Source organism: Hemitrygon akajei, chromosome 2 (assembly GCF_048418815.1).
Source record: "Hemitrygon akajei chromosome 2, sHemAka1.3, whole genome shotgun sequence".
Taxonomy (NCBI): Eukaryota; Metazoa; Chordata; class Chondrichthyes; order Myliobatiformes; family Dasyatidae; genus Hemitrygon; species Hemitrygon akajei.
Genome location: NC_133125.1, coordinates 152,449,160 through 152,475,125, shown reverse-complemented (window position 1 = coordinate 152,475,125; position 25,966 = coordinate 152,449,160). Strand labels below are relative to the sequence as shown.

Below are 25,966 nucleotides of genomic sequence, written 5' to 3'. Positions count from 1 at the left end.
ATTCACTGTTTCTTTAGGGTTCCTTTGCCTTAAGCTCCCTCATCAAATCTAATTTATTGTACAACACCCAGTGGAGAATTGCCTTTTCTCGAGTGAGCTTCACCTCAGGCCTCTCTAAAAAGCCACCTTGTAGGCATTCTACAAATTCTTTCTCTTGGGATCCAGCACCAAACAGATTTTCCCAACCCACCTGCATATTGAAATCCCCTCTGACCATCATAGGTTTGCCCTTTTTACGTGCCTTTTCTATTTATATTTGTAATTTTTGCCCCATATCTTGGCCACTGTTCTGAGGCCCGACTCCCATCATGATTTTTTTTTAATCTTTGAAGTTTATTAACTTTACCATAAGGTTTCTACATCTTCTAATCCTATGTCATTTTCTTCTAAGGACTTGATTTTTTTTCCAACAACAGCATCACCCCACCCCTTCCACCCACTTGCCTGTACTTTCAATACAATATGTACCTATTGATGTTACACTCTCAGCCACAGCCCCATTCCTGCCAATTTCTAACTGCAATACAATATCATCAACTCTACTGTGTGCATTCCAGTGTAACTCCTTCAGTCCTGACCCTTTTCAATTTTGTCTCTAAATTTTTATCCCTTTCTATGCATTTGCCATTTTATTTATTCTTGAAACTTCCATGAACTCCTCTTTTGCTTTGTCCTTACTTTTCCAAGTCCCTTCCCCCCACACCCCAGCAACCATTAATTTGAAGCTCTATTCACAGTCCTCAATACGCGATTCGTCGGGACCCTGGTCCCTGCAAGGTTCAGGTGGCGCTCATCCCATCAGAAGAGCTCCCTCTTTCCCCAATACTGGTGGCAATGTTCCACAAATTCAGATCAACTTTTCCCACACTAATCTCTGAGGCACACATTTAGCTCTCTACTCTTATTAACCAATTACCAATTTGTACCTATCTAAGGTAACAAACCAAAATTTCCTGATTTGGCTCCAGAATCACCTTCCTTGTTCTTCCTACCTCGTTAGTAGCCACATGGAACTGGAACTTTCCTCTCCCAATCCAAATTTCTCTGCAGGTCTGTTGACATGTCCCAATCCCAGGAACCATGCAGACAACACAGCCTTTGAGACTCCTGATCCTGGTGACAGAGAATTATGTCTAATCTGCAGACATATTCTAACATAGGAACATCAGGAATGAGAGCAGGAGAAGGCCATCTGGCCCATTGAGCCTGCTCCGCCTTTCAATAAGATCATGGCTGATCTGGCTATGGACTCATCTCTACCTACCTGCTTTTTCCTCTTAACCCTTGATTCCCCTACTAGGCAAAACCATGTTTTAAACATATTTCCTGAGATAGCCTCCACTGCTTCATTAGGCAGAGCATTACACAGATTCACCACCCTCTGGAAAAAGCAGATCCTCCTCATCTCCATCCTAAATCTACTCCCCCGAATCGTGAGGCTATGTCGCCTAGATCTAGTCTCACCTGTCAGTGGAAACAACTTTCCTGCCTCTCTCTGATATATCCCTTTCATAATTTTATATGCTTCTATAAGATCTCCTCTCATTCTTCTGAATTCCTGTGAGTACAGTCCCATTCGACTCAAACTCTCCTCATACTCTAACCCTCTCATCTCTGGAATCAAGCTGGTGAACCTCCTCTGAACCGTCTCCAAAGCCAGTATATCCTTCCTCAAGTATAGAGACCAGAACTGCACACAGTACTCCAGGTGTAGTCTCACCAGTACCCTGTATAGTTGCAGCATGACCTCCCTGCTCTTAAGTTCAATCCCTCTAGCAATGAAGGCCAACATTTCATTTTCCTTCTTGATAGCCTGCTGCACCTGCAAACCAACCTTTTGTGATTCATACAAAGCAGTCCTGAGTCCTTCTGCACAGCAAAATGCTGCAAATTTTTACCATTTAAATAATAATCTGCTCTTCCATTTCTCCTTCCAAAGTGGATGACCTTGCATTTGCCGGCATATACTTCATCTGCCAGACCCTCGCCCACTCACTTAATCTATCTATATCTCTCTGCAGACTCTCCGTATCCTCTGCACAATTTGCTTTTTCACTCAATTTAGTGTCATCAGCAAACTTAAATACACTACACTCGGTCCCCTCTTCCAGATCGTTAATGTATATCGTGAACAGTTACGGGCCCTGCACTGACCTCTGCCGCACACTGCTCACCACTAATTGCCAATCAGAATAACACCCATGTATCCCAACTTTCTGCTTTCTATTAGTCAACCAATCCTCTATCCATGCTAATACATTACCCCCAACTCTATGCATCCTTATCTTATGGATAAGTCTTTTATGCAGCGCCTTAACGAACACCTTCTGGAAATCCAAGTAAATAATGTCTATCTGTTCCCCTCTATCCACTGCACTTGTTTTATCCTCAAAGAACTCCAGTAAGTTTGTCAGACAGGACCTGCCTTTGCTGAATCCATGCTGCATCTGCCTGATGGATCCATTTCTTTCCAGATACCTCACTATTTCTTCTTTAATGATAGGTTCAAGCATTTTCCCAATTACAGATGTTAAACTAACTGGCCTATAGTTGCCTGCCTTTTGCCTACGTCCTTTTTTGAACAGTGGTGTGACATTCACCTTCTTCCAATCCGCTGGGACCTGCCCAGAGTCCAGAGAATTTTGCTAAATTTTCACTAAAGCCTCTACTATAACTTCTGCCATTTCTTTCAGTACCCTGGGATGCAGTCCATCAGGACCGGGGACTTATCTATCTTCAGGCCCACAAGTGTGCTCAGCACTACCTCTTTAGTGATAGCTATTGTATCAGGGTTTTCACCTCCCATCGCATCCATAACATCTCTCTTCGGCATGTTAGATGTGTTTTCCACCGTGAACACCGACACAAAATAGTCATTTAAAGCGTTGACCATTTCCTCAATACGCAATTTCAATTTCCCCTTCTCATCCACCACAAGACCTCCGTTAACCTAGGCACCATTTTCTGCTTTATATAATTATAAAAACTTTTACTATCCATTTTTATATTTTTGCCAGTTGTTTTTCATGATCTAGCTTCCCTTTCTTTATTGCTTGCTTTGTGGCTCTTTGGTGCTTTTTAAAGTTTTCCCAATCTTCCAGTTTCCCATTACACTGGCAGCTTTGGATGCATGAGCTTTTAGTTTGATGCCTTCTTTTATTCCCTTATTTATCCATGGTTGGTTCTCCCCACCCTTACTGTCCTTGCTTTTAGCTGGAATATACTTTCATTGAGCACTGTGAAAAATCTCTTTGAAAGTCTTCCACTGCTCCTCAACCATCCCACCATGTAGCCTGTATTCCCAGTCTACACAAGCCAATTCCTCCCTCATCCCATTGTAGTCTCCATTGTTTAAGCATAATACACTGGTCTTCAATCAAACTATTGCACCCTCCATTTGTATGAGAACTTCATACAAAGCCTCTACTGCCTGATGCCTTCTATTCCAACTATATTTCTGTTCTCGTGCCCCCTCTTGAATGGCTCCATGAACCATTGTGTCGCTGTTTGCTCATCTTTCCAAAAACACCCACACTCATCATCACAGAGAGCAAGAACCTCAGGCTTGCTGGGCAAGTTCGAGGGCTGACGCTCCTCCAGTACTACCTCTTGGATCCCGCTACCTGCCTCACTCACAACCACACCTTCTTGTCCCTGGCTGCAGACCAAATTTGCAGCAGTTAATCTAATGGGTGTGACTGTCTCCTGAAACACAGTATCCAGATAACTTTCCCCCACCTTGATGCATCACAGTGTCCAAAGCTCAGATTCCAGGTCATCAACTTTGATTCTGAATTCCTCATGCAGCCAACACTTGCTACAGATGTCATCACCAAGAACCATAATGGGGTCACCAGCTCCTAGGCCCTGCAGTTCCAACAAATCACCTGATACTGCATCTCCTATTTTAGTTATTTATTTATCAATTTATCTGTCTAAATATCTATCTATCTACGAGGGGTTATTGATAAATTTGTGGCCTAAATTAGAAGGAGTCAATTTTAGAAAATCTAGCACATTTATTTTTCACCCTCCCCTAGTGTTTTCTCAGACAGTGCTTATTGCAAATTTCAATTATCTGAAACAGAAATACCACAAAAGTTATTAACTTCAAACTTTCTGCATAATCACTCAAAGAGTTGAACTGCACATGCAAGTAACGAGAGGTGTATAACTCATCTCCTTCTACCTTAGGCCACAAACTTATCGATCACCCCATGCTGTGGACCAGTTCTAGAGGTCCAAGACGCCAACTTCTACAAAGAAGGGTTCTGTATGCTCCACGATTGCTGGACCAAGTGTGTAAATGTAGGAGGGGCCTATGTTGAAAAATAAATGTGCCAGGTTTTCTAAGATTGACTCCTTCTACCTTAGGCCATGAACCTATCAATCACCCCTCGTATACAGATAATTAAAACATCATTAATACCTAAATATTATGAGATATGATGAACGAGACTGAGGCTTTGGGCCTACTCCAACTGCTCCAGGATTCAGACCTATGGACTCAATCTGGTTCGGATTGCTGCTGCTTGCTTCTGTACTTTGCTTGATTTCTGTTTTTTTCTCTTTTGCTGCTCATGGTGTGTTAATCTGTCTTTGTTTTAAATTGCATTCTTTCAGGTTGCTTGCTTTGATGTTACCTGTAAGCAGCCAAATCTCAAGGCTGTTTAATTTATGCCTACTTTGATAGATAAATAACTAGATAGATACATTGAAAGCAGATTTATTATTAAAGTAGGTATAAATTATACAGCTTTGAGATTTGTCCGCTGACAGGCAGTCACAAAGCAAGCAGCCAGAAAGATAGATAGATACATACATTCAAAGAACAATTATAATTTATCTTTCTGTTTATTTATCTTTTGTAATTTGGTATCAGTTTAGCTATATAAAGCTAACACTATACTGTATCTTATCCAGAGTATCTTATCTTTTATACCTGTATAATATATACATTTGAAAAAATGGACATTAGCATTCAAAATTTGAGCCTGCCAACACAGAGTGAAGATGATCAAATCAAATCAAATCAAGTTTAATTGTTGTTAAAAACCATACATGGATACAGCCGAATGAGACAGCGTTCCTTTGGGGCCAAGGTGCAAAAACATATACGTGCATTCAAAATAACAAGACAGGAAAAAAGAACATAGTCACATAAGAAAACATTTTTAGACCAAGCTCCTGGGCAACAAGTCCCTCAAATTGATGGTTCCCAGCAGTCCAGACTGTAATTCTACTGATCCACCACTGGAGGGCAGCACCAACCCAGCCTGGATACCACACTAAAGCCAAGACCAAGACTGAGGCCTAGTCCAAGCTACAACCAGGGTGATACTGCTGCTTTGCCGCATGTCTCCCCACCAAAAAATTAATACTCCTGAGAAAAAAGGCAAGCTTAATGTCTACAAGGTGAGGTAATAGATGAATAAATGGAGTTTAATGTGGGGATATGTGAGGTCATGCACAAGAAGAATGAAATGGCACACTATTAAATGAAGTTTGGGGATTTGAGGTGCTCTAGTGCATGAGTCACAAAAGGCTAGCTGGCATGTTCGGCAAGTACATAAAAACAAACCTGGATAGGTGTCTGGTTAGGAAAGTTTTCAAGGGATGCTGGTAAAATTCAGTCAGATGGGAATCTTGGTTAGGATGGAACACTTGGGATGAAGGCCCCGTTTCCCTGGTGCACAACTCTATAAGTTGTTTGTTTTTGTTTATCTCCCCTCTCGTTGTGTGACACCTCTCTAACCCTTTATTGCTTCAAAGAATTCTTCAAGAAGCAATCAAAGAATGCTTCTGTTTTAGTGGATGTCTGCGAAGACCAAGAATTTAAGGTTGTATATTGTATCCAGTCTCTGATATTAAATGGAAATATTGAACTATTGAGTTTATGCATTTAAAAGACAATCAGCATGTAATGTAAAGGGGTTGGCCTTTAACAATAGGGAGCCGTGTTACAGTGGTAGAGGGTTGGCGAAGTTATAGCTGGAGTACGATGTACAGTTTTGGCACCCTTTCATACAAATGCAGTAGCATTGGAGGCTTTCCAAAGGAGATTCAGTGGGTAATGTCTGGACTGAGAGGGGGTGTCCTACCAGGAGAAGATGGACAGCCTGATTCAGTATTCTTTGGAGTTCGGGGGTGACCCTATTTAGCCAGGTCATGCTGAGTGGTGAGGCATGCTTGAGGGGCAGAGTGGCCTACTCATGTTCCTATTTTCTTGTGAGAAGCTTCAGGTGACAATTTCAGAGCAGAACATTGTGAATGAACCAGTATGGTTGATGATCACCATGGTGTAATCCCACAGGCTCTCCCAGATCTCATCAAAAACCTGAACATTTGGCTCCGCAAGGAAAAGTACATCTCTCTGGTTGCCGAGTGTCCTGAGCTCTTTCCAACCAGGAAAATGGTTCCCATCATGCTCTGTTCAAGGAAAGGTTATATCTTCATTCAGACGGACAAGCCAATATATACCCCCAACGAGGCTGGTGAGTAGTCCAGTAACATACGCACTGCTGTGTGATGGCCAAATCATAAGCGTCACAATGTCACAGCTGACACAGGCACTGTCCATGGCTTCAGAGACCCGGTTTGATGCCGGCACTGGTGTGCTGGTCAAGGGTCTAATCTTGGCGGAGCTGACGGGAATGTGGGATGAGCAAAATTGTTTTGGAGTAGGATTGGGATAAATGGGTGGTTGATGGTCGATGTGACTCCATGGGGCAACAGGGAATGATCTGTGCTCTGTGACCCATGTATGTCCCTCTGCAAGATCTCCTTCTGTGTTGTAAGGAGATATGGAAAAGCACTTGTCTCTCCTGCTGTGCTTCACCCTATCAGGATTATCGAGTACTTAGCAGAAAGATCCAGTGGATGTGATACCCAAGCCTTGAGCTTTGTCTCTATCCTAAACTCCAACCCATAACCATCCCCAGTCACACCACACACAAAAATGCCAGTGTCCAAAGCAAATTGGGAGTAGAACTAGCGAAAGCTGGATGGATCAGCATTATATTCCCACTGGGTATTCAGCCCTATTGAACGAACTGCAGTGACTGTTGGGCAGTGGGATAATAGGAAATCAATGTACCAGTGTTGTTCAACAGCTCACTGCTCCCATTCCTTTCTTATGGCTAAACATTGCAAACCATAGATGAACTGACACCAACCTGGGCTACCTCTTCAGCCTCAGCCGTTCATTGTTGCTTCACATAGAATCAAACAGGTTAGAAATAGGCCATTTGGCCCATTGAGTCTGTGCCGACCATCAACACCTATTCCTACTCTCCTCGTTTTCCTACATCCTACCACTCACCCACACACTCAGGGAAATCTACAGTGGCCAATTAACTTCTGTCCCATGCCCTAATGGGATGTGGGACCAAACTGGGAGCCTCACATGGTCGGCCCGACGTGACAGTGGCAACATACTGCAGCAACTGAACTGTCTTCAGTGTATCTGCAGTCACAGGGAGTGTGTGCAAACTCCACCCAGACAGCACCGGAGGTCAGGATCAAACCCAGTCTCCAGGGCTGAGAGGCAGCAGCACTACCCACTGCACTGCTGAGTTGCTCTCTGCTTCAGCCTGGTGGAATATCTTGGGGATTCCCTCCTTTTATTGTCACCCAGGAGATGGGTGAAAGTTCCCTGGAGTGAAATACTCTGATGCTGTCCGGCTGGTTAGCCCAAGTGCCACACTAAATCCATGTCTAGAATTGAATGACGTTGCCTGGTTTACTTGTCCCTGCCACTCCTCGTAAAGTCACAAAGGTTTCAACAGATGGTCTTGCTTGTCTGCTAGACTTGTGTCAACAGAAAATCCTGACTGAAGGTCTCCGACGTGGAATGTCAACTGTTTCTCTTTCACCAAATCCAGTGTGCTCCAGTAGTTTCTGTTTTTATCTCTGCAGGGAGTATATTATCTTGTGGCTGCAGAAGTTCCCTTCATTTTCTCTGACCGCTCTGCCTTGCCCCTGAACTTTGGCTTCATTGGGTTCAACTCCATCCAGACAGCACTGGAGGTCAGGATTGAAGCCAAGTCTCTGCTGCCTGCCTCACTGGAGGCATCAAACTGGCTGCCCAGCTGGAACAGTTAACAGGCAACAATATGAATGCACTGTGACCCAAGCGGTGCTGCATCTCGTTTAACGAGGCTGCTCTGCATTGGACGGCAGGTCACACTTTTGCCAGTTCAGTCCTGACGTGTGTTTTGCTCTTGTCTTGCCTTTGCAGTAAACTACAGGATCTTCACCCTGGACAACTACTTGAGACCAGTGAGCGAGAACGTCAGGGTAACCATATACGTGAGTACATTATCCACTTTGGGCTATCATCTAATGCACCAGCCCACCAATATTTCCTTCAAACAGCTTAGTTTTCAACACTTCTTCTTCCGGATAATGAAAGACCCATATGGACTGGATGTGGAAATGATGTTTCCTACAGTCAGGTTATCTAGGACCCTTTAGAACAGAGATGAGGATGAATTTCTTTAGCTGGTGGGTAGTGAATTATTGCCACAGATGGCTGTGGAAGCAAAGCCATTGGGATATAGATTCTTGATAAGTTAGGGTATCAAAGATTACAGGGAGAAGGCAGGAGAGTGGGGCTGAGAGGGATAGTAAATCAGACAGGATCGAATGGCAGAGGGGACTTGATGAGCACAATGGACTAATTATCAATGTTCCCTCTAACTTGTAATGACCAGTGTGTGCAAAAATCTTGTGCTGTACAAATTTTTTTGTCCAGTGACGACATGTGTGCACTACATAATTCTTCAATAAAAACAATACACATAAGCCATTTCAAAAATCTGCAGAAAATCATCGCAAATTCCACATCGTCAACACTGTCTACATCAGAAACCAGAAAAGAAAATGCAATTGTGTACGATGGTGAAATATTCTCAACATGCCAACGAGGTAGAGGGTGACAACCTTTCGTGTTCAGTGTAAATTCCTCTATATGTTATTTGCAAAGGATGTGTATGTTTGCACACGCGCTCACCTTAGAGGGAACATTGCTAATTGTGCTCCTATGTCTTATGGTCTTTTGGTCTAATCCTTTATCAGTTAGTGACGAGCAGGAGCAAAACATCGAAGGTGGCAAATGGTTCTTCATATTTCCATAATATGGAAGAAGATCATTCAGAAAGAGATTGACTTGGCCAATTCCAGGGATGGGATGGTTGTCCTGTTACAAATGGCTAAAATAGTTATACCTGTAGCATTTGGAGTTTGGACGTCTGTGGGATATCTTGTTGGAATATGCTCGGTCCTGAGCAGGTTGATGTTCAGATGTTTCTACCGGCGGAGCATCTTGAGCAAAGGGACTGGACAAGGGACCAGTCAGCTAATACTGAAGCACGGGGTGACCACTTCTCACAGAGAGCCTCAATCTCTGGAATACCCTACCATGGATGCAGGATCACTGGAGGTACTTAAAGGGTGCAGATATATTTTTGGTGAGTTGGCACAGAAGAAAACTACGGCTTGGGGCTGACCATGTTGAGCACTACTACTCCACCAATTCTAAAATTCAATGTGTTTGATTGAGTGGCTAGGATTCCAAGATCACAGTGGCCCAGCTTTTTGGTGCATTCCAGAGACGTGTTAACTCAAACCAATTGAAAGGCTTGAGAGGCCAAGGGCTTACTCCTGCTCCCTACTTTCTTATATGCTGAAAGAGGTTTTGAAGAGGATATAGAAATTCAACCAGACTGGCTCCTGGGCTGAGAGATTACCAAAGACCATAGGACCATAGCTATAGGAGCAGAATTATGCCATTTGACCCATCAAGTCTGTTCCGCCATTTCATCATGGCTGATCCATTTTTCCTCAGCCCCAATCTCCTGCCTTCTCACTATTTCCCTTCATGCCCTGTCCAATCAAGAATCTATCAATCTCTGCCTGGGGGTGTTTAATAAAGACTTGGCCTCTACAGTTGCCTGAGGCAAAGAATTCCACAGATTCACCATTCTCTGGCTAAAGAAATTGCTCCTCATCTCCATTCTAAAAAAATGCACTTCTGTTCTGAGGCTGTGTCCTCTGGTCTTAGATACTCCAACCATAGGAAACATCCTCTCCACATCCACTCTATCAAGGCCTTTCACCATTCGATAGGTTTCAATGAGGACACCCCTCATTCTTCTGAATTCTAAAGAACACAGGCCCAGAGCCATCAAATGCACTTAATATGACAAGCCATTCAATCCTGAAATCATTTTTGTGAACCTCTTTTGAACCCTCTCCAGTTTCAGCACATCCTTTCAAAAATAAGGGGCCTAAACCTGTTCACGATACTCCAAGTGAGGTCTCACCAGTGCTTTATAAAGTTTCAACATTACATCCTTGCTTTTATATTCTACTCCTCTTGAAATGAATGCTAACATTGCATTTGCCTTCCTCACCACAGACTCAACCTACAAATTAACCTTTAGGGAACCCTATACAAGGACTCCAAATTCCTTTGCACCTCAGCTTTTTGTAGTTTCTCTCCATTTAGAAAACATTTCCTGACACTATTCCATCTGCCATTTCTTTGTCCATTCTCCTAATCCATCTGAGTCGTTCTGCAGCCTCTCTACTTCCCCAGAACTATCTGTCCCTCCACCTATCTTCATATCATCTACAAACTTTTGAATAAAACCATCAATACCATCATCCAAATCGTTGACACGTAATGTAAAAAGAATCGGTCCCAACACAGACTCCTGTGGAACACCACTAGTCACTGGCAGCCAACCAGGAAAGGCTCCTTTTATTCCCACTCTTTGCCTGCTTCCAATCAGCCACTACTTTATCAATGCTAGAATCTTTCCTGTAATACCATGAGCTTGTAGCTTGTTAAGTAGCTTCATGTATGGCACATTGTCAGGGACTTCCTGAAAATCCAACTACACGTCATCAACTGATTCTCCTTTGTCTATCCTACTTGTTATTTCTTCAAAGAATTCCAACAGACTTGTCAGGCAAGTTTTTCCCTTGAGGAAACCATACTGACTACGACTTATTTTATCATGTGCCTCCAAGTACCCTGAGATCTCATCCTTAATAGTCAATTCCAATATCTTCCTGATCACTGAGGACAGGCTAACTGGCCTATAGTTTCTTTTCTTCTGCCTCCCTCCTATCTCGAAGAGTAGAGTGACACTTGCAATTTTCCAGTCTTCCAAACCATTCCAGAATCTATCAATTCTTGAAAGATCATTACTAATGCCTCTGCAATCTCATCAGCCATGTCTTTCAGAACCCTGGGGTGCGCACCATCTGGTCCAGGTGACTTATCCACCTTCAGACCTTTCCGTTTCCCAAGAACCTTCTCCCTAGAAATGGTAACTTCACACGCTTCATGACCTCTGACACCTCAAACTTCCACCATTACAAATGGGTCCAAGGAATGATTATCGGTGCCAGATGGGGTGGTTTGTGTATCTCAGAAGCTGTTAATCTCCTGGGATTGTTATGCCCAACAGTCTCTAGAGTTTACAAAGAATTGTTATGTTCCAGTGAGGAGGTCACTTAGAATCTCGAAGAGGTACAACACGAAGTTAGACCCTTTGGCCCACCAAATCTATGCTGACTATCAACCAGCCATTTATACTCATTTAATTTCATTCTCCCCACAGCTTCCCTCAGATTCTACCCCTCACCTCCATGTAGGGGTGACTTACAGTGAATACTTAACCTACAAACCCATGCACCTTTGTGATTATTGTGCCATCTAGTATAATATTTCCCTTGGTATTGACAACTATATGTTAAGTAACACCCCTCCACCAATTCTAAAACTCAATCCTTTCAATTGTTCTGCTAGAATTCCAAGAACATACAGTTCCCCAGCTTGCTGGTGCATTCCCAGAAGGTGCTAGCTCGGACGTTCAGAATCCCGGACATCGCAGAGTAAGTCAGTAGAGTGTTTTGGAAATCAAAGTCTTGCTCGATTGTTTTGAGAAGATGTTGCTAAATCTGTAAACCAGCTTTACACGTGCGATTGATGCATTTGTGGTTATTGATCAGCCAGTTAATGCAGGCGTTCTGTTCGAATGCTTGCATTCTGTTATCGGATTCTTGTACAGCCATTCAAAATGGCAAAGGCCCCTCAGCACATCAGACCATGTCAACCCTCAAGCTTTCTACTATACTAAACCTCCACAAATTTCCCCCCATTCCCATCAAATCGACTCCCCACCCCCCAAGATTCTATGCCTCAGCTACACACTGGGGGCAACTTACTGACCTGTATGTCTTTCTTATGTGGGAAGAAAGTGGAGGAAATGCATACGGTCAGAGGGAAACATGGAAACTCCACACAGACGGCACCAGAGGTCGGGATCGAACCTGGAATGCTGCCATTGTGTGGCAGCAGTACTAACTACTGTGATAGCTCTTTTGCTATCACATAGAAAACAAAATACTCAGAATATTTTGTGCCAGTGACCTGTAGGACTGAATATCAAAGGGTAGGGAGAGGGGGCTGGACCCACACACTGGCTTAACCTTCTCCTTCCATGATTATATATTCTTGTTGCGGGGTACAGTTGACACTGAAGACTGCTGTTTCTCTCTCCCTAACAGGCCAGGCATTTGGCGAATTGAAGCGGAATTTGACGAGGCGCCAATGTCCAAAGTGTCCGCCGAATTTGAGGTCAAGGAATTTGGTAATTATTGTTATTTTGTGCGAGAGAAATCTGCCATTTTTTTTTGTTGCTCTGCTTAAGTGTACCTGGGAACTTTCTGCCACCTGCAGTACCTTGATTGAGTCAAATGTTTGGAAATTTATTCTCATAATCATGAGACTGAATAGTACTGACCTTCAGCAAACACAAGTGATGTAAACACCAGCTCCCAACAATGGCTCCATTTATCAACGTCCAATAACATCCACTCCTGCATTTTGTTAATTACCTGTTGCTCTGTGCTCAATATTGTAATCATTCTGAATATTTTCTTGATAACATGGATAAATTTGCAGAACACCAATTTCAATCAGTGCAAATACAATCAATAAGTTCTGTAATCTTTGATTAAATTTTGTTTCAAAGTTCTGCCCAGTTTCAAAGTCGACTTGCTGTCAGAAAAAATGTATTACCTGGTTTCAAGCGAAAGTTTCGACTTCAAGATCCTAGCAAGGTCAGTGATGTCATGACGACTTTCAGTTTTCAGAACTCTTCTATTTTATTGATGGAGGGTATGAGATTTGATGGTCCAGATCTGTTCACTATGTGTAGGCAGCTTGAAATTCAATTGAATTGTTCCTGGGAATCATTACTTGAAAATGAGGATTCACATATTTAGGAGGGAAGGGGTGAAGCATTTTTCTCTGATGACAGTGAGTCTTTAAAATGTTTTTCCTCAAGGGGCAGTGAAAGCATTCTTTGAGTGTTTTTAAGGCACAGGCTGGCATATCTAAGATGACCAAGAAGGCTAGGAGCTTTCCATGGGTAGATGGGAATCAGAAGTTGAGGCTGCACCAGCCCCAGGCTTGTGCACACACAAACAAAAGAAAATCTGCAGATGCTGGACATCCAAGCACACACAAAATGGTGGAGGAACTCAGCAGGCCAGGCAGCATCTATGAAAAAGAGTACAGTCGATATTTCGGGCCAAGACCCTTCACAAGGATTGGAGTTCAGAGTAGACTTGAGGGGCTGAGTGGCCTACTCCTGCTCCTAGTTAATATGAGCCAATTTATATACCCATATAACAATTACAGCATGGAAACAGGCCATCTCTGCCCTTCTAGTCTGTGCCGAACGCTTACTCTCACCTAGTCCCACCGACCTGCACTCAGCCCATAACCCTCCATTCCTTTCCTGTCCATATACCCATCCAATTTTACTTTAAATGACAATACCGAACCTGCCTCTACCACTTCTACTGGAAGCTTGTTCCGCACAGCTACCTCTCTCTGAGTAAAGAAATTCCCCCTCGTGTTACCCTTAAACTTTTGCCCCCTAACTCTCAACTCATGTCCTCTTGTTTGAATCTCCCCTACTCTCAATGGAAAAAGCCTATCCACGTCAACTCTATCTATCCCCCTCATAATTCTAAATACCTCTATCAAGTCCCCACTCAACCTTCTACGCTCCAAAGAATAAAGACCTAACTTGATCAATCTTTCCCTGTAACTTAGGTGCTGAAACCCAGGTAACATTCTAGTAAATCTTCTCTGTACTCTCTCTAATTTGTTGACATCTTTCTTATAATTCGGTGACCAGAACTGTACACAATACTCCAAATTAGGCCTTACCAATGCCTTGTACAATTTTAACATTACATCCCAACTCCTATACTCAATGCTCTGATTTATAAAGGCCAACATACCAAAAGCTTTCTTCACCACCCTATCCACATGAGATTCCACCTTCAGGGAACTATGCACCATTATTCTTAGATCACTCTGTTCCACTGCATTCTTCAATGCCCTACCATTTACCATGTATGTCCTATTTGGATTATTCCTACCAAAATGTAGCACCTCACACTTATCAGCATTAAACTCCATCTGCCATCGTTCAGCCCACTCTTCTAACTGGCATAAATCTCTCTGCAAACTTTGAAAACCTACTTCATTATCCACAACGCCACCTACCTTAGTATCATCTGCATATCATTTAACCAGTTTACTTGTATTGAATTCTGCAATGATTGTCAGTCTGGGCATTGAGTATAGATGTTGGCACTTATTGAAATCTACTAAATATAGAAAGGCTTAGATAGAGTGGGTGTGGAGAGGATGTTTCGAATAGTGGGAGAGTCCAGGACAAGAGGGCACAACCTGAAAACAGAAAAATTCCTCTGTACCTTTAGAATTGAGGTGCAGAGGAATTTCTTTAGCCAGAAGCTGGTGAATCTGTGGAATTCATTGCCATGGATAGCTGTGGAGGACAGTTGTTGAGTATAATTAAGGTGGAAGTTGATAGATTCATAGTGAGTGAGTATGTCAAAAGTTACAAGGAGAAGACAGGCGAATGGGGTTGAGACGGAAATTAAATCAGCCATGATGCCTGCTGTTGTTTTTTTATAAACTTGTACAGTGAATAGCTGATTGTAAGCACTGTCCACATTATCTAATGTAGGCACACATATGGAGAACCTGTGAATGGAGTGGCGTACGTAAGATTCGCTATTATCCACGGAGAAGGGAATAAAACCTACCTGCGGGGCCTGGAGGAACAACGTCAGGTATGTTTCTCAGCTCAGACGGTTGCTGGGTGAGAATGGGGAGTGTGGTAACCGGATCTGGACAGGGTGTTGAGCAGCTTCACCAGGAGGTTTAATTTTATTTATTTATCGAGATGAGGCGTGGAATAGACCCTTCCACCCTTTCGAGCTGTGCTGCCCAGCAATCTCCCATTTAGCCCTAATCATAAGACCAATTAGTCTTGGTGTATTGTGTACAGTTTTGGTCACCCTGTTGGAGGACAGATGTCATTAAGCTGGAGAGAGAGAGAGAACAGAGAAGGCTTACGAGAATATTGCAGGACTGGAGGGTCTGTGCTTTTTCCCAGCAAAAGGGAATGAAAAGCTAGAAGGCATTGATTTAATGTGAGAAGCGAGTTTTAAATAGAATTGAGGGGGAATTTCTTTACGCACAACCACATGAGCAAAGTGAATGAACTGCCAGAAGAATTGGTTGAGACAGGTATAAGAACAACTTTTAAAAAGTACTTGGACAGATAGGAACAATTTGGAGGGACATGTGTCAACATGGGCAAATGGGACCAGTTTAGATTGACTTTGGTTAGAATGAGTGATTAGGGCCAAAGGGCCTGTGATTGAAATGAATTTACAGTAAGGGGCAAAAGCAAATCACAGTGAATCTGAGGAGGACCTTTTTCACCCAGGGAGCAGTGAGTACCCGGATTACACTGCTGTAGAGAGAGTTAGAAGCAGCGTCACTGACAACAATGATGAAGTGTCTGGACTAACACTTGAACTGCCCAGGTATAGAAGGCTACAGACCAAGTACTGGGAAATGGGATTAATACCGATGGCTGCCCATTAGTCAGTGTGGACGAGGGGTGCCCAACGTCCTGCATCCATGCTGGATGACCTGATGACTCTTTCGCTTTCTGTGTGCCTGACGGCAGTAAGTCAGCACTTAGTACAATGTTCCATCATGTCCCATGGAGAATTCTGATCAGGAGTGCCCACTCCTTCCCTGAGTTGCTGCATCTCTTCTGGCAAACTTTGCTAAGTGCAGTGTGGTCATCTATAAATGTTTATTTTTACTTACAGAGATACAGCGCAGATTAGGCCTATGCTGCCCTGCAGTCCCATCCTAAATTGTCCTTAGCCTAGGGGCATGGGACAATTTATAGTGACCAATTAACCAACCAAATGATATGTCTTTGGACTGTGGCAGGAAACCGGAGCACCCAGAGAAAACCCACACAGTAACAGTGGGAATGTACAAATTCCTTACAGGCAGTGGTGGGAATTGAACCTGTGTTGCTGGTACTGTAAAGCATTGTGCTCACCACTACACTGCCGTGTCACCCATGTTGTATCTATCCTCAGTCTCACAGTCTTGACGGATGGACTGGGGGGGCGCGGTGGGCACTGAAATCGGGTCACAATTCTTTTGTCATTTGCCGACACTGTGATCTTACTAAAGTAAATGACATGTTATTTCTTTGGTTGCCTATTCATATTTGGGGTGGAGTCAATATTTATCCTTCATACTCAATAGAAGAGATGTGGTAACAGACATGGAATTGCTGCATGCGCTCATTTGGTCGTACAGCGTCTGTGGAGGGAGAACCAGGTCCGAGACCCTTCAGCACGACTTGAAACGCTGATCATTTCTCTTCCCACAGATGCTGAGTATTGCTAACCTTTGCTGATTTCATTTCAGATTTCTAGCATCTGCAATTGCTCTGATTTTTGACGGACAGTGACGTGTGTGCACGTGTTTAAAATCAGGATGTGTAATGGCATGTACAAAAATCTTCCTTGTGCATTCACCTTGTCCTGTGAGGCCAATAGTCACATAGTTGTTAAAAAGTGAATTTAATCAGTGTGTAAGTCAAACGTACATCTGTGCAGGAGAATAATATACTGGACATAGAGCAGTACAGCATTGAAACAGTCACACTGTCCGTTTGATTTAGTTTAGTAAATTCAAAGGTTTCAAAGGTACATTCAATGCTAGAGAAATGTATACAATACACATCCTGAAATTCTTTTTCTTTGCAACCAGCCATGAAAACAGAGGAGTGCCCCTAAGCCCCCCCCCCAGATTCCCCCACCCGCGCATAAGCAGCAGTAAATCAACAATCCCCCTCCCCCACCAGCAAAGAAAAAGCATCGACGCCCCCCACCGAGCACTCAAGCGTGCAGCAAAGCATCAATAAAGATACAGACTTGCAGTACCCCAAAGACTACTCGTTCACCCGGTAATTCGACACACAGTGTGTGTCCCTCTCCCTAATAAGGTGTCCCCGTTTCACAGCGAGAGGGGAGACATAATAAACAACTCGCTGATTTATGATATTAAAAGTCCATTGCGTCGCTTTTTCCGAGCTCTGTGCCCAAAGAACTTGGGTCTCTGCCACACAGCCAGCTCGCTGCTTTCGATCTCTTAAACTAATCCCTGCTGCTTGCGTACGATCATGCCTCCGTTTCCTGTTTATTCGTGTGCATACTTAATGCCAACTTAAACATCACCATTGTATCTGTTTCTAACACCACCCCGAAGCCTATTCTAGGCCCCCACCACTCGCTGTGTGTAAATAAAAACTTGTCCTGCACATCTTCTTTAAACTTTCTCTTTCTCAAAGCTCTGCCCGTAATGGGGCAAGTGCGCACTATACTCCGTGTCGCCTTACCAACTTCCACAGGGGAGGTAGGGGTGGGGGGATGTGGTGGAGCGTTTTTAGTGGAAATGTATAGAGAATAAAATGTAATTGATGGAGGAGCAGTGTATTATATAGGGAAATTAGCTGAGAATCTGTAAAATGGCATAGACTCAATAGGTCAAGTAGCCTCTTTTTCTATCATAAGGTCATATGTGCATATGTAAGGACTCATAAATTAGATACGGGTGTGAAAGAATCTCCCTGAATCAGTACCATTCTGGGTGACAGCTCGGGATCCAATGTGCTTCCCCATCTTGGCCTGCCTCAGAGTCTTATTCCAGCCATATAGTCAGCTTCTGGAGAGCAGCTATACACTGCAAGGGCACACCAATGCTGAACGTCCAGGAATCCTCCATCAGCAGCTCAGGATACGAGTTCAATCCAGAATCATAAAAGGTGTGCTACTTCAACGGTAACGGCAGTCGAACCCCAATCATACACTGCTCAGTCCTTTGAAAATCCCACCGAGCGATGTTTCCCTAGCTCCCTGTGAACCCACTGGATTCCCATTCCCCCCCACTCCATATAACTCACCCAGAGTCGCGTTCCAGTACACCTTCAGACTCACCGACCCAATGCTTCTTTTAAACCTCTTGTTCAGAAACATCCATTTTACAACTATATAAAATGGTTCATTTTTGGCACGTGTACTTGGTGCCAGGGTGGCGATACCTCTCTACCAAAGGAGGTGCAAGGTTCCCCTTCCTTCTGCCAGCCTGCAGGGCACCCTTGTGCCAGGTGCAGTGCCTGCTTAGCCCTGCTCAGAGTCATGAGAAGCCATGGGAGCTGGTGGTGGATGGTCGTACAAGCAGATGGTGCATATCATGCGACCGCTGGCGCCAGGTAGATAATCTCTGAAGGGTATTGATAATGGATGTCTTGTAAAGATGCTGTCCAGAAGCAAAAGGCAATAGCAAACACTTCTGTAGAAAAATTTGCCAAGAACAATCGTGGTCGTGGAAAGACCATGATCGCCCACGTCATGACATGGTACGTAATGAATGAATAAACTGAGATATAGTCATAAAAACTGTGTATGCTCCAGACAGATCATGCTGCGTGCAAGGTCATCAAGGCAGGGAAAGAAAGCAATGTAAAATGTCGTGCTGCAGGAGAACTGGAATGTGTGCTTCCTGGAATTAGTAATGTGTTGCTTTACTGATAGAAATTATGTCCAAAGGTCCGGGCAATCAGGCCGTCTGGCACAACTGCAGGCCGGAGGGTGCCAGATTACCAGAATTTTTGCATTAAAACAAATCAAAGCACTGAAAGCAAATTGGTTACTGCATATTTATTTTTATTTTCAGCTCAAAGATGGAAAGGAGTTGTTTTCTCTGAAAAGCAAAAGGCTATTGGAAAAAGTGACGCAAAGGATGGAGCAGCTCGTGGGGCAGCACCTGTCTGTGGCCGTGACCGTCTTTGAAACATCCAGTAAGTGAACTCTATTCTGAGTTTCAAACAGTAGTTATGGAATAGAGATGAAGCCTGGCGTGTAATGGGCATGTTGGATCTGGAGGTAATATTGTCGAGGAAGTTCTTCAGAAGTCATGAATAAGATGCAAATCTCCTGGTTACAGCTTCTTTATTAGTTGTTCAAAGTGAAGAAACAACAATAACCAACCCACTCAAGGGCTGAAGAGACTAAAAAGACAAAGAACAAACAAGACAACATCTGCAGATGCTGGAAATGCAACGCACACACACACAAAATGCTGAAGGAACTCAGCAGGCCAGGCGGCATCGACAGGAAAGAGTACAGTCAATGTTTCAGGCTGAGACACTTCAGTAGGAACAAAGAAGATGTGGTCATTATGCACCGAAAACTAGCTCAACCTTGACAGATGAGGAATTGATTGATCAGCGCAGGCTATGCAACAGTTTGCAGATACTGAAAATCCAGCAACACGTGCAGAATGCCGGAGGAACTCAGCAGGGCAGGCAACACCTATTGGAAAAAGTACAGGCGACATTTCGAGCTGAGACCCTTCGTCAGGACTGGAGAAAAAAAAGATGAGGAATGGATTTCAAAGGTGGGGGAGGAAAGAAACACAAGGAGGTAGGTGAAGCCTGGAGGGGGAAGGATGAAGTACAGAGCTGGGAAGTTGATTGGTGAGATACAGGGCTGGACAAGGGGGAGTCTGATAGAAGAACAGAAAGCCATGGAAGAAAGGAGCAGCAGAGGGAAGTGATTGGCAGGCAAGGAAATAATGTGAGAGAGGGAAAAGGTGATGGGGAATGGTGAAGGGAGGGTGGGGAATGCATTACTGGAAGTTTGAGAAATTGATGCTCATGCCATCAAGTTGGAGGCTACCCAGACAGAATATAAGGTGTTGCTCCTCCAACCTGAATGTGGCCTCATCATGACAGTAGAGGAGGCCATGGATTGACATAGGGAATGGGAAGTGGAATCAAAATGGGTGTTCATGCCATCAGATTGGAACCTATCCAGGTGAAGTAACACAAGGATGTTGCCTGGATTGGGGAGCATCCCTTATGAGAATAGGTTGAGTGAACGGCCATTTCTCCTTGGAGTGACGGAGGATGAGACAAGTGACCTGATAGAGGTGTATAAGATGATGAGAGGCATTGATCATATGGATAGTTAGAGGCTTTTTCCCAGGGCTGAAATGGCTAACACAAGGGAGCATAGTTTTAAGGTGCTTAAAAGCAGGTACAAAGGGGATGTTAGGGGTAAGATCTTTTTTTACACAGAGAGTGGTGGGTGTGTGGGATGCATTGGCAGCAACAGTGGTAGAGGCAGATACAATAGCGTCTTTTAAGAGACATGGAGCTTAGAAAAATAGAGGGCTATGCGGTAGGGATATCCTAGGCAGTTTGTAGAGTAGGTTACTTAGTTAGCACAACATTGTGGGCCGAAGGGCCTGTAATGTGCTGTAGATTTCTATGATTCACTTGTGAGTCTGTTGGGGTCATATACTGTGTCTGGTGCTCCTGATGTGGCCTTCTGTATATCGGTGAGACACTACGTAGTTTGGGAGACAGTTTTGCCAATCCCCTACTTTCCATCTGCCAGAAAAAGCGGGAGCTCCCAGTGGCCACCCGTTTTAATTCCACATCCCATTCCAAGGTGGATTGTCCTCGTGGGAAGGGAAACTCTCCTGCGTTTGAATAGCTCTATTGATGATGGCTGCTGAACAGATCATTAAGATGCAAACCACAATAAAGCAAATGTTATAAGTCGTAACGTCAAGTAATCCCAGTAGCCTAAAGGGTGGGATTAATCCAGTTAAAGAAATCCCACCCACCGGACTGATGTATCTTAGTTGTTTCTTTACAGGTATCATTGGCCAAATCAGATATTTGACTCGTTTTCAATGTAAATACAACACCTCTTGCCTATAACAGCACATGACCCCAAAACCACTTGACTTTATTTCTTACATCCTTCACATACATGAGGAGTAAAAATCTTTATGTTACCTCTCCATCTAAATGTGCAATCAAAGTAATTTATAATAAATAGAACAGTCAATGTAACATAGAGTACACTCAAATCAATGTCAGTTAATCAGTCTGATGGCCTGGTGGAAGAAGCTCTCCCAGAGCCTGTTGGTCCTGGCTTTTATGCTGCAGTACAGTTTCCCGGATGGTAGCAGCTGGGATAGATTGTGGTTGGGGTGACTCAGGTCCCCAATGATCATTCGGGCCCTTTTTTCACACCTGTCTTTGTAAATGTCCTGAATAGTGGGAAGTTCACATCTACAGATGCGCTGGGCTGTCCGCACCACTCTCTGCAGAGACCTGCGAATAAGGGAGGTACAGTTCCCATACCAGGCAGTGATGCAGCCAGTCAGGATGCTTCTATAGAAAGTTCTTAGAATTTGGGAGCCCGTACCAAACTTTCTCTGCTGTCTGAGGTGAAATAGGCGCTTTTGTACACACATAGCTGGTGTGTACAGACCACGTGAGGTCCTCGGTGATGTAGATGCTGAGGAACTTAAAGATCTAATACCATAGGATTTTAGAGAAGCAGTGTAGGCATTGCAACCATTTCTGCTGTTACTTCCCACAAGGCATCAGCTGTGTCATTGCTTACGCTTTCTAGAGCTGAAGCAGCATTTTAAATTTCTCTTGTACTTCTCGCAACACCATAAACTGCAAATTAAATTTCTGTAAAGCGACCTCCTTCTGAAATGTCCTGTTTATATTTGGACTCAGGATGGTAATATAAAGTCTGTGTATGTCTCATAGCAGTGAAGATATAATCAAAGTAACAAAATCCTAAACAATGCCGTGGGAGTGAGATTCAAGCTCCATTCCCACATATTGTTCCATGAAATCAAACCAATTTTGATTGTCTGTCAGGAGCTGTTCAGAACAGTGATATTTTTATGGTGGACTACGTCGATAAAAGTTCAGAACCATTATTCCAATTAGGACAGTGTAATGTATTGTTACACAATCTATTCACTGCTGTGAAGTTACCTTCGGGGGAAACCTAAGACAGGTTGATGGCTTTGTTATGGACCGTGGGTGTAAGTATAGAGATATCCCAGGAAAAGCCCAGCACTTCACTGGCACCAGCCTACCCACTGTCAAGGACATATATACAGAAAGATGCTGGAAAAAGGCCAGTAATATCATGAAGAATCCCATCCACGTTGCTTGTGGGCTGCTTGTCCCACTCCCATCAAAGAGGAGGCTATGTATCATCTATGCTAGGATCACCAGACTCAAAAACAATTAATTTCCTCAAGCAGTATGGCTGATCGACACCTCTACCCACTAACTCACACCCCCATGTCCCCCCCCCATCACCAGGTTCGCACATGGCCAAGTGTGGAGTGAGAGATACTGAAACAGGTCAATAGCTCACAGACTTTAACGTGAACAGTGTTAAAGGTAATGAAAACAATAAACACTAGGCCAAACAGGGTCGCCAAATAAAACTCTCAAAGGGAAGACGAGGCCTATACTGTGGCTGAAAGGAACAATTAAGAATAAAATGAATACCGCTAGTCTTCAGAGTCGGTTGACTCGACCGTCCAATTTCTCAGGCAAGGTGGAATGCAAGCAGGCAGCGAAGCGTTGCTGAGTCCAAGTCTCGACAAATACTATGATGGAATGAATGGAGTTAAGTACCATCACAATGAAATAATAATTAGCTGACAAGTGCATATCCATGGGTGCAATTGCTGAATCTGCTGTGCTGCCGAATCCGTGGTTGTGATGGATTCCAAGACCACTACTTTATCATGTCTCGTCAGTCGCCTTATGTACAGACACTCCTCTGCCTGGTGTCACTTTATGGACAGACAATTAATCAATGTGTATTAGTTATCTTTTGTACTTATTGTGTTTTTTATCTTGTTTTTTTGCTGCTTTGGATCCAGCGTAACAATGATTTTGTTCTCCTTTACACTTGGGCACCTGAAATGACATTAAACAATCTTGAACATTTTGAATTTTGAGTCTTGAGAAGGTGTGATTAGGACTGGACTTGATATTACTCACTAAGCCATGGGGATAGAGTGTTTGCACAAGTGACCTAGTCCAAGATGAGGAGTAGGGGGCATGTTCATTATATCTCCCTTGTGAAGAGTGAACTAACAATATTAACCTGTTGTTGGACTGTGATATTGAGCTTCATTCTAGGGGGAAAGTGTATATGTTGTACAGGTCTACAGCATTGCCTAGCATTGGTGAGGCTTGTGATGTATACGTAATGTATTGTCATACCCAACAGTTAGCGGTATTAACAGCATCTACAAATTCATGTGCTGCTTATAAAACATGTTTTAATCGGCACATGGTGGCTAGAGAAAATTAGATGAAATGCAACACCAAACAATATCAGAATGAACAGTAGAGAATGGTTCTTTGTCTTTTGGCTGTTTAGTGATTTATTCACTTTAGCTCCGGGTATAGAGGCATCTGCACCAGACTCAAGAGCGAGAGCTCTCAGGTTCAAATCCGGCTGGTTCCTTGCTGGGTTGAGCGTAGAGCTATCTCGTAAAACAGACAAAAGCTAAAGCAATGCCGATGTGCCAAATTGGCCTGTGGAGGAACTTCACTTTAGCTCAACGGTGGAACCACTGAGCAGAGGTTACTAGCACCATCAGTGCTTGCTGTCTCCATCTTGTCTTCCTAGTGCCACCTTTCCTCGCTTGCAGTGGTTGGTCCTGACGAAGGGTTTCGGCTCAAAACGCCGACTCTTTATTCCCTTTCGCAGATGCTGCCCGACCAGCTGAGTTCCTCCACCATTTTGTGTGTGTTGCTCTGGATTTCCCGATTCTCTGGTGTTAATGGATTCCAGGGAGCAGCTGAGATGAGGGCAGCTCACCCTTGTTGCTTCCTAGTTGATTGCGTGGGAGGATTCTCAGACTGCCGGCCTGGCTTGATAACTGCGAGCAACATCACCATTGCCCCTCGAGCAAACCCTGCAGAGGGGATGGTCCATACCCAGGGCTCCCAGGTCTTTCTGACCCGTTGTGAGCACCAGTAGAGAGCAGGATCCCTGTCCTTACATGCAACACATCTTGGTGGGTAAGTAATGGACAGAAAATGGACAAACTGTGCCTTTGCCAGAGCACTTCCAGATAAACTCTTGTTAATCCACCACCCCCAAGACCAGTGATGCTGGACTGAGAGATTTTCCAGACTATTGCCTATTACTACAAAAATGTATCTTTAATTTACTTCATTTGAAATGTTACCCCGTCCTATCATAAACGTTCCAGTGAAATAGATGGCTTTAAAAGGAGTGTTGGAAATCGGGCTCCAGTGAGTTTAAAGAGAGCTCTGGAAATGGGAACCCGGTGAGTTTAGCGAACATGCTAAAGCATCAGGATTTATGAATAATAGGATGGGGGATTATTGGGGGTGTTCCATTTGGGGCAGTGGAAGAGAACATCAACAAAAAACAAAATCAGGTAGGTGAGTCCTAGGGAGAGCAAAATGGGAGTGGTATAAGAGGGTCAGCATGGACTGTGTGGACCAAAGGGCCTGATTTCCTGATTTATTATATTGCAGTGCACAAGGTCACCCTAGTGGCCACAGTAAAGTATCACCCTAGCACATCAGCACATAAGCATAGTAATTACTGCAGGTGCATCAATTGCAATTTACCGTGAACACTTAGCGGACGTACTGACTTAAATAGCAGTGAAAATAAACGTGAGTTAAAGTAAAAAAAAGATTAAACAAAGAACTGATATAATAAGTGCCTGTTGCTCTTTCCAACAGGTGGACAAATGGAGGAACTGGAGGTCAGCAACATAAAGTTTGTATCGTCTCCCTACGTTATTGACTTGTCAAGAACGAGCGGCTATTTTACACCACAGCTCACCTTCAGTGTTTTGGTACGTATCATTGCTGCAGCTCAGAACAAAGCGGAGCTTTTCCGATGGAATGTAACTCTGTGTCAGGTTGTGAGGTTTATGGTCAGCTGCTTCCCCTCCACCATTAAATTTCTGAATAGACAACGAACCCATGAACACTTACTCAGTATTTCCCTCTCATTTTGCAGCACTTACTTAAATCTATTATTTTACATAAACTTTCGATTGTAAATTATAGTTTTTATTATGTATTAGAATGTACTGCTGCCACAAAACAAAACAAAAATTCATGGCATGTCAGTGATTTTGAATCTGATTCTGAACGCAGACAGAATGTGCTGTTACGCGCGTACTGATAACCACTCTGTTTTCACAGCGAAGGCAAGCTTCGGGGTAATCCTTCCAGAGATTTTGGTGACCTCAGCTACGGTTTGTGTTGTAGGTCCGGGTGACTTATCCTGATGGATCTCCCGCTCATGGGGTTCCAGTCCAGTTAGAAGGATATGAGAGGACATCGAGAACACAAGACGATGGGCAGGCTTTGCTGACAATTTCACCTCCAGCAGATGCAAAAACTTTTGATATTAAGGTAGGAAAAAAGAATATTTTCGAGACTGCTTCTGTGTTGTGTCTTACTGATTTAAAAAGCACGTGTTAATTTAACAAGTGCCAAAAAGCTTATTTTGCTCATCCAATTGAAAGTTCAATGTGTTGTTTCACTCACCACTGGTGTAATGCCTGGTTGTTTGTGTTGCTGCTGCCTTCCTGTCAGTCTGATCCAGTCTGACCTTTCTC

At 43.6% G+C, this 25,966-nt stretch overlaps 1 protein-coding gene across 2 annotated transcripts in view; it reads left to right on the top strand.

Annotated features, from left to right (window-relative positions):
• The window catches only part of LOC140716971 (complement C4-like), a 128,260-nt gene that overhangs the window by 4,251 nt on the left and 98,043 nt on the right, over positions 1-25,966 (top strand). For both annotated transcript variants that reach the window (XM_073030173.1, XM_073030181.1), the window contains exons 3-11: positions 6,314-6,494; positions 8,240-8,310; positions 11,822-11,907; positions 12,583-12,665; positions 13,050-13,137; positions 15,087-15,192; positions 19,178-19,301; positions 25,077-25,192; positions 25,614-25,760. In XM_073030173.1, the coding sequence (XP_072886274.1) occupies positions 6,314-6,494; positions 8,240-8,310; positions 11,822-11,907; positions 12,583-12,665; positions 13,050-13,137; positions 15,087-15,192; positions 19,178-19,301; positions 25,077-25,192; positions 25,614-25,760 (1,002 nt within the window). The remainder of the gene's footprint in view (positions 1-6,313; positions 6,495-8,239; positions 8,311-11,821; positions 11,908-12,582; positions 12,666-13,049; positions 13,138-15,086; positions 15,193-19,177; positions 19,302-25,076; positions 25,193-25,613; positions 25,761-25,966) is intronic.